General features: G+C 40.2%; 1 protein-coding gene across 1 annotated transcript; it reads right to left on the bottom strand.

Annotated features, from left to right (window-relative positions):
- Positions 1 to 1,387: 1,387 nt before the first annotated feature.
- On the bottom strand, positions 1,388 to 7,689 carry aipl1 (aryl hydrocarbon receptor interacting protein-like 1). Its single transcript, XM_085243287.1, has 6 exons — positions 7,446 to 7,689; positions 4,874 to 5,053; positions 3,185 to 3,373; positions 2,557 to 2,733; positions 2,313 to 2,454; positions 1,388 to 1,928 (listed from the first exon to the last, which is right to left on the bottom strand). Exons 1-6 carry the CDS (start codon positions 7,548 to 7,550, stop codon positions 1,729 to 1,731), a joined length of 993 nt encoding a protein of 330 aa, XP_085099413.1. The 5' UTR covers positions 7,551 to 7,689; the 3' UTR covers positions 1,388 to 1,728.
- Positions 7,690 to 9,516: the final 1,827 nt, after the last annotated feature.

The raw sequence follows: 9,516 nt of genomic DNA, 5'->3' as shown, positions 1-9,516 counted from the left end.
CTTCCCTGCCCCGCTCCCAACATCAGCACCAGCGCTTTATGGACGAGAGCCAATGGCGAGTTGTGCTGCTATGCAGAATTTGCTGTTGTGGCATGTTTGGGCAGCAGTTCAGTGACACAATTCACCATAAATCAAATCTTTATAAATCAAAGTTTGCGAACAGATTTAGATACATATATTATTTATTTATTTGGAAAATACGTTGTTAGATGTGTGAAGAGGATCCTCTTGAGATAGACAGCATCCGGTTTCTAATGGGCTCTCTATTAAACCACCATGTTATTCTACTTGTTTACTTGCGTTAAACCAGGCAAACCTCCCGAAAAACAAATGCATAAAGGGGGTGATAATGGCCTGTGTTGAATGTCATGTGTGTGTGTGTGTTTCTTAATACATTTCTATTGATTTTCATCATCATTTGATGGTGCATTAGCATTCAGCGGTGACCTGTTATAGGGATGCTGGGTGGAAAGCACTGATAAACGGGGATTCCCTGAATTAAACCCAGCTCTCAGTATGATGTCATGCTATTGAGCTAGTATATTATCTCAGTGTACACGCAGAGGCACGTCTGCTTTCAGTGTATTTTCTTCTTAAAGCATTTACTTAAAATCAGTTGTGTCGTTCACGAGTGTTTCTCTCCTATTCAGTTTATTTTCAGCTTACAGCACATTTGTAAATATATGAAGGGACTAAGGAGTAGTTTTCAGTGCCCACACTCCTGTGACAGATGTGAATGCTGCTGAGACAGAGTAATTTTCCCATCAGGGATCAGGTTGCTGCAGAGGTATAGCTACAGTTAGAGCTCCATCTTGTGGACGTTCAGCGTTTCTGCAAGACTAAGAAAGTAATTTCTCAGTTTTTGACAGGACGACTTGATAATATTTAAAATTTTCCACAACATTCACACAACTCAGGTCATTGCCTCTTAGTTAAATTACTGGCACATTCATAATGAGCATCTGGTCCCGAATCGAGTCAGTTAATGGAAAAATAAGTTCGATGAGTCAACAACATCGCAAACCGGAACAGTAGTTTTAAAAATATTTTAATTTGTGGAAAATAAATGTACTCCCTTTCTTTGTGGCCTTTAAAAACTAAGATAACCACAACCGTGTCTCCATAGTATAGAGCAAATGCCAAGTTATTATAACCAGCAAATGGTTGGAATATAAATGACAGGAAAATGGTTAAAAAACAACCAGGTTAGTCCAAAGGTCACAAATTATAACCAAAGTTTTTCCGTTTTGCTGGAAGATGTCTCTTCCTTCCCAGGCTTTATGCTAAATGGCTTCTGGCTTCAGGGATATACAGTTTGGTCCACAAGGTTTTGTAATTTTGTACACCAACACAATGGAGTTTAAATCAAATAATCAAGATATGACTAAAGTACAGACTTTCAGACTTTAATCTGACTTATAGCATTTGGGTACATATTTTGGCCATGCTTAATAATGGAGTCAAAATACAAACAAATATTAATTACAATTTAATCATAATGCACATCCACAACATATAAACCACAATAAGTCAGGTTTTAACAATGAAAAGTTCTTCGTTTCATTTTTACACACGTTGTCAGCTATAATTTGGAGTTTGATACAACCTTGCAGTTTATAAGATGGATCATTTTATCAGATACTCTCATGTAGGTGAGTATCCTGTGCAGAGGTTTGATATTTAACAGCTGAATTCTTCTTTAGTCGATCAGCTCTCAGTCTCATCAGGTCAAAACATGCCTTTGTATTTGAGCTTGTCTTCTTTGTTCTTCTCTTCCATACGCATGTTAAGTATGGCCAGTTCCTTCTTAACAGCCTTTTTCATGCCCGGGTTCAGGTCCAGCACCCTGCTGAAATCCTGCCGGGCCTCCGCCTCGTTCCACACCTCCACGTGGGCCTTCCCTCGCAGGTAGTAGGCCTTAACTATGCCTGCAGGACAAATATAAGCTTGTTTGTTTATGCATTTGCAAGCAGGCAGTCATGCGATAGAAATATGCAGCTCTGCAGTGAGAGAAGACATAACTGACATAACCGTTTAGGTCTATGAATGATAAAAACACGCACAGGCACCAGGATCAGACTTTAACGGGACTATGCAACCTGCAATTACAAGCGTCATAAAAAAATTCACACGCTCATTCTCACAGTATGAAAACATGCCCGGCATATAAAAAAGCCTGAATAAACTGTAAACCATGTGACAGTCTTTCACAACTGGCTGGAAAGTGTGATAATACTCTTGGCAGAGAATTCTCCCCCTGCTTTAAGATCCCTCGCTTGCTCGAGTTAAAAAGCTTGTGATGAGTGACAAACCTGGGTGCTGATTGATAATGTCGGTTGTGTGCTCAATGACCTCGTAGTACTCCTCCATGCGGAGCAAACATTGGCAGTAGTTAAGTGTTAAAGTGTTGGCCATCTTCTCCAGCTTCATCCATGGGACATCCCATGCTTTCTCCTGATATGGGAGGAAGAGGTTCAAAGTCATGCCTATATATAATGGCAAATCAGTGCTTTGTAAAGGAATTTCTGCCTTGGATCAATTTTTTCAAGTATTAACCTTGGTCTGAACATTTTTAATGCAGATGATGGCCTCCTTGTATTTCTGTGTGGCTTCTTGGTAACGTCCCTGTTTGTAGAGTTTGTTTCCCTGGCCGTGCAGCACAGGAACGGCCTTCAGCCTCTCCTCATCACTCAGAGCCCACGTCTCCCTGTCGTACTCTCTGGGCTGCTGCACCTGTCAGCCACACATGCACATACACGGACTTCAGTTTTCCATCAATTATACTACAGAGCCGGGATGTCAAACATAAGGCCTGAGGGCCAAAATAGACCTGGCAAAGGCTCCAATCCCGGCTACCAGAACTTGTTCCCTAATTTTAAATATTTATTTCTCACAACTCACAAGAGTCATACTGACAGATTTCTTTCATTTGCTACAGCAGTGTTTCTTTGTTATGCAGAAAAACTGAGATATACTTTGAAATCTTTTTCTAATACTCAGACATCTCAGGGATTAAGTGTGAAATGAAACTTCTTTATACTGACAGCCCATTTATGATTAAAGTGTACAGTGAGTTTGACATCCCCGTCTAGATATGCTAAACCCCTTTAATGCAAATATATTCCTAATTTAAAAAGCATTTATTTGGTAGGCGAGCTTGCAGGTTGTCTTTCTTCTTTCTCACCTTGAGCAGCTCCAGGACGAAGTAGAGCGGCTTCGGTTCCTTCATCAGCTCATCCAGGTCTTCATAGCCAAGGCTGTGGTAGGCAAACATGTTGGCCATGCCGCATGTATGGATGTGCCAGTCGACTGGGTCTTTGCCCTCAGCGATGCGTCGCATGCTTTTGGACACCAGTGGATAGACACCAGTGTGCTGGAAAGGAGGATCACAAGGTGATACAAGACTTAAAGTGACTGAGGTGGATCACGAAACAGTCCATGACTTTTAGTCTGTGCCTCATGAGTTTGGTGTCTTTGAAATGGCTGTCTGTTAAATATTTATATGTTTTATGGCGATATGGCATCACTCAGCAACTAAAAAAAACACTGTTATCGTGCTGACTGAACATTGCTCATTCATTACATAATTTACACCAAATGAACAGGTTTAAAGATGCTTAGAAGCTGAACTGTGATCACACTGATATTAATTGTGACACTATTAATTCTGCTCTAATAATCCAGCACAGAGATATAATTTTATTGCTTGAAAAGTAACAGGACAACCCTTTGCAACATTCCATACATATTACTTTTAATTGTTTCCCTATTGATCTGTCCAGGGTGTGCCCCGCCTCTCGCCCTGTGGTAGCTGGAATGAGCTCCAGGATGTTTGCCTATTTAATGTGTGTTTCTGTTTTAAATCTTGCCTGTTTTAAGCTGACACTTAAACACAAAGAATTTCATTATGTGACTGCATAATTACAATAAAGAATCTTGAAGCTTTGCACTAAACATTTTACATTGAGTTACTCAGCATTCCCTGGAGCTTGTTTTCTTAACAAGTTATGTTTGCCCTCTGCTGGGTGAAGAGTGGCAGCGCACGACACAGCCAGTGGAGCAGGCTATGTCGTGCAGACGTGTTGTTCGGAGTGAATAAAAGCTCTAAGCCCCATCAAATCTAATCAGAGTGGAGGGGAGTCAGTAGTGCTGATTCAGCAGGAGTCAGAGCCGATTAGGGAAAAGTGAGGCTGCTGCGGATTAATGACAGTATGCCTCGATCCATCTGTCTCTTACACACACACACACACACACACACACACACACACACACACACACACACACACACACACACACACACACACACACACACACACACGCTAGCATAAAAAGTTAAAAAGTTATGGATTACATAACATGTGACAACATATTCTGAGGTAGCATGTCTATATTATAAAGCCTGTTGCAGGGATCGATCTGTTTATCTGTTAGTTTTTATCTGTCTTTGTTTATCTGTATGAGATGACAATTATTCATAAAAACAATCATATATTCAGTGAATTAAAAGTAAAACTTTAGCCGGTACCCGACTTGTTATTATTGCTGCATGAATGTTTGTTTAAAACCACAAAATGATGATTTCGTTTTTCTTCTAACCCAAAAGTTATGAAGACTTGTGTGTCCCATATATACCTTAACCTTCAACCTCTATATCTGGAACACATCTCATCCTGTGTTAGTTTGTTTCCTTGTTATTTAAAGCATTGTTTATAACTCACACATCTGCAGCATGATGTCATTCTGTCTGCACGGACACACTTTTCAGACTAAGTTTGGATCAACAGGATGTAATCCACTTTGAGTTAGACGAGTGAGAAAATTAGGGAGCGTGCAATCAAATAAATACAAAACCAAAGCTTTTATTAGCACTTACAACGGTGTCACACCAGAACTCCGCCACTTCACCGATCCTCATAGAGGACAACAGGGTCTCCCAGATGTCCAGCTTAAACATGTTGCCAATCACTATCTCCATGGGTGTTCCAACCGCTTTGCTGTCATCTATCACCGTGCGCTCGTCGTCACACAGCTGCGTGCGGAAGTGGAAGGTCACCTGGATAAATAGTAAGGAGAAAAAGGCCCATGCTGTGTGAATCTGCTACATACAGTAGAGTCGCCTGTTATTTTTTCATATTTGCTAGGAAAATAGGAAATAGTTAAGTGTTTTATTGAAAACGTAATGGAAAAACACAATATAGAAGGTTTGTACAAAAATGAAACCACTGTCAATCAAATGCTTTCCTGATGGTGCTGCATGATGGATCAAAATCTGCCTGAACTCATCTGCATTCATAATTTCACCAATTTTAACAAGATCCCCAACACCCTTAAACCACTAAAGAGCCTCTGTGTTCTCCTGAGCTGAACCAAAAATGTCAAATTTGAATTCATCACTCCATCAAACCTGTTGGACCTGATTTTCAGTCCAGTTCTTGTGCAGTTTTGCACCCCTCAGCCTTTTCCCCACCTCTTTCCTTTCTATAAGAATAGCTTATTAACAGCCACCCTTCCACTGATTTCAGATGAGGCTTCAGATTTTCTCCTATTCTTAAAGACTGTTTATGTTATCCGGTGTCTTTAAAGTCTTTCAGGGACACATTGTATACCACGAGGAGATATACCAAGTTTTCAGCTAACAGCTCTTTGGCAATCACCTGTTGGTGCAAAAATAAAATTTTATGTCTGTCAAACTGTGTTATCTTTGGCATTTTCCATAGATTCAACAAAAGAAATGGGAACAAATCATTTGCTTTTGCATCCGGCTGCTGGTAAAAAAGTGCCTAAAGACACAATTTAAAATAGTCTCTTTGCTACGTTGACTGTTGTGTGTAGCCACAACACTGGTTGATCTCTTGACTTAGGTGCCTTTTTATATGATGAGGACTGGGCTGAAAATGTAAAAGCAGCCGATGTCCAAAGGAACAGTTTTAAAAGAGCTTCAGAAAGCTTCAAGACCACTTTAAAAATGACAAAAAAGTCTGACTCCTTGGAAGCAAAAGATAAAGAAATTAAGGTTGACTCAAGATTTGCGACAGACTGGCGACCTGTCCAGGGTGTACCCCGCCATTCGCCCTATGACAGCTGGGATAGGCTCCAGCGCCCCCCGCGACCCTGAAAAGGATAAGCGGAAGCGAATGGATGGATCAAGATTTTTACACAGTACTCTACAGAATGGACAAACTGGAGAAAATGATGGCAGTACCTCCCCAAACAGGTTAGTTTACATAACATAGCGATAGCATGAGTGTAAATACCAGAAGAATAAAGTGGAAGAGGAAGTGCAAACGTATTCAAACCTCAGTGATGGGAAAAGATATTATGGTGAAATATGGGTCTGAATAACAGTGAAATTTGAGCATCTCAGCAAAAATGTTACGTCACGAGCTTCACACAGCTCAGTTACTCAACAAAGGAGACAGACAGGAGGAAGGTCACACATGCCAAGGTTGTCTGGTTCTGTAATATCCAAGGAATGGAAACCTTTTAAAAGAACTGTGTGCAAGCTGTAGTAACAAAGAAAAACCAGTTCTTTAATGCGCAGCACCAGTAAAATTCATCAATGAGTTCATGACCCTTGTGAAAGGCTTCAGTGGCACATGAGAAACGAGTAGTAAACATTATTAGGAAAACACAAGAACAGGGTATGAGACAGTCAGTTAGCCTCGATCAGTAGTGACACATAATGTAACTGAGATAAGGAGAACTTCATACGTCTTTAACGTCCAAGCCATTTTTTCAAATTCAGTTCTCATTTGAAGAATGTTCTTATAATTTATATTGTCATAAAATAAAATTAAAATCTCATTAAAATGTTATAAACCGCTACATCTTCTATCGACCTCTACTGGCAATAACTTGGGAACTACAGTAACTTGAGCATGCTCATCCCTCTTTGCCCCTCCTGCGGCAAATTATTAAATAATAAGCACACAGTATGGAGATAAAATCCACAAATATTTAAAAAGCTAAATATATGAACTTCTGTACTCTGTTGTTCAACTTTCTGAACTGTGTTCCTTTATTGTTAATTTTGTGTATATTAAAATACTACTTCAAGGAAGTGCAACACACAGTTAGCTCCTGAGCTCATTGTGCAGACAGTCATTCTGTTCCTTTGTAATTAAAAAAAGGTACATCTGCTCTGCTTAAAATCAAAATTAGCCACAGACAACAGTGTTATAACACAGAGTCGCTGCCTTTCTTCTTCTGCATGGTCTTGTGATGCTGATGACATTATGATAATTAAGTGCACATATTAAAACTGCAGTTTTAGTATGAGTTATATTTCTCGCTTTGTGAGTTATAGTTTTAATTTAACCTATCACATGAAAAATGGTCAAATACGATTAATTTTGGGCTCCGGAGACAATATGAAGTCAAATGTTTTTTTATGCCTATCCGTGGTAGAATAATCCAAAAGTTTAAATGAAGTCGGCCTACAGTACCTTCACTCCTGTGACAAACTTTGGAATGTCTCCACTCCCTCCATGCAGGATGGTTTTCTTAATTCCTTCTGATCCCAGCAGGAGTGCGTCTTTCATATCCGACATCTTTACCTCACCTTAAATTACAAAGCATATATCTCACACAGAGGTTTGTGTCTGTGTTGTGATGGGTACAATATATGTAAAAGCTTGTTGATGATTTGGCGGTATCGATTGTGGTGGATTAGTTTAGGCAGAGATAATGAGATTAGAAACTTCTCCTCCTCTCCTTATGTCCCATCATCCCTCTGTAGCACTCATCCCCAGCACTTTCTCTAAACACAAAGAGGACGATAACAAATGAAACAACAATCCAGGACTAGATTTAATTGGGATGGATTTAAGTTTCTTTAGATTTAATGTCAACATTTGCCTGGATGAAAAGTCCTAATGTGCATGTTTGTGTGTGTGTTTGTGCTAGAGATAAAACATGAAAAGAAAACTCTGTACAGGTCTACAAGAGCAAAACTGGAATGGTTTCCATTCCAGAGGAAATTTCCAGGATTTATGTGGATGTGGTGATCCAAACAATGCAGAGAATACTGAGAAATGGTGGAGCAGACAATTACTCTATGGACTCCTTGACCTTGTCTATGAAACATCTGTCTCCCATCTGTGCAGTGCCTGTGTGCATGTGTGCGGGTGTGTTATCCAAGTGCCCCGTACTGTTTGCTAACAAAGTCTGCAAGCAGTTTGAGGGGGCAATTATTCCCAAGCATTACCCAGTGTTAATGTCTTATTCCATACTAATGGCACAAATAGAAAACCCAATAACTGCACCTTGGCAACGCTCACAATTGTGTAACTTTATAGGCTTGTGTTTCCTCTGTGCAACAACATGGAAAAGTTAGTGTTTCGCATTGAATTATCAAGCGAGACAGCTGTCTAATCTCTGTTCAAATAAGACCTCTATATCCCTGGAAAATGCTGCAACCTTCTATCAGGTTTGCCTTTTCCCCCCCACTGATGTGACAAACAGGATTGGGCAATAGTTCGGTATGTACTTGGCAGCTGCTCAAGGTAAAGGCAGAGTTCACCCCCTCTTGTGGAAGAGCTGGGCAGTGCAGCAGGAGTTTGCCTGCTTCTAGATCGTATTGCCTCTGATTTGAAAGTAAAGCTCTCACGTGTAAAGCTGGCCTTTACAAACAAACTATTTACACAGTCTTGTGGCACAGAGGTGCTTATGTTAACTAAAACCTTCACAAACACATTTAAATGCCAGTTACAAAAAAATAAATAAATAAATTTCTCCTTCTTCTACATTCTCCCTGCCCTGTCTTCTCTCCTTTTCGAAAGTGAAATGCTGAAAATGCAACATGGGTACATGGCAGAGTGCCTCCCTCGGATGGCAGATTTGTGTTGCTATAGTTACAGCCTTTTGCATCATCATATCTCTGAGTTTAGAGGAACAATCTATCGCTAGAGTCCTATAATTACTCATAAACCTGATAGCATGTCCCAAGAAAGGTTTCAGATTTAAAGTCATGTGTATCACCATTTCTGGTCATTTCTTAAATAAAAAAAAAACAAAAAACAACAACAACAAAAAACATCTGACCTGCTGGAGAGGTAATACTATCACAGCAGTTTCTGTTATAACCGCTTTGTGTCAGAGTGACTCATATTTCTTGCGTCACAACGCCTACACCTTGTTCTATTGCTCTGCCTATGGTCCATTTGTGTGTGTGTGTGTGTGTGTATGTGTGTGCGTGCAAGCACGTCAGAATTTTCTGCATGTACATTGTAGCGTGGGAAATTGAATGCGCCACTTTGATGAACCACATGCTTGCATAGCTTTGAGAATGGGTTCATCTACAAGTAGTCCTTCCAACAGGCAGCACAACCCAGTCTCTGCCATATTTGGATTCTTCTGGAAACTAATTGGTGATGCAGTAGTTCCACCTTAAGTAAGTAATACTCTATTTCTGGAAAGCACAGTCATGGATTTCCTGGGGTGGAGCTGTTCACTTTGTAAAAAGCCTTTCATTCATATACATAACACACGTGGGAGGACTTCCTCCATGACGCACAC

Source organism: Mchenga conophoros, linkage group LG14, assembly GCF_057382185.1.
Source record: "Mchenga conophoros isolate Kocher_MC1m ecotype Shallow Benthic linkage group LG14, M_conophoros_male_GT1.1, whole genome shotgun sequence".
NCBI classification, from domain to species: Eukaryota; Metazoa; Chordata; class Actinopteri; order Cichliformes; family Cichlidae; genus Mchenga; species Mchenga conophoros.
The sequence above is the reverse complement of the archived record's forward strand: the minus strand, read 5'-3'. Positions and strand labels throughout refer to the sequence as shown.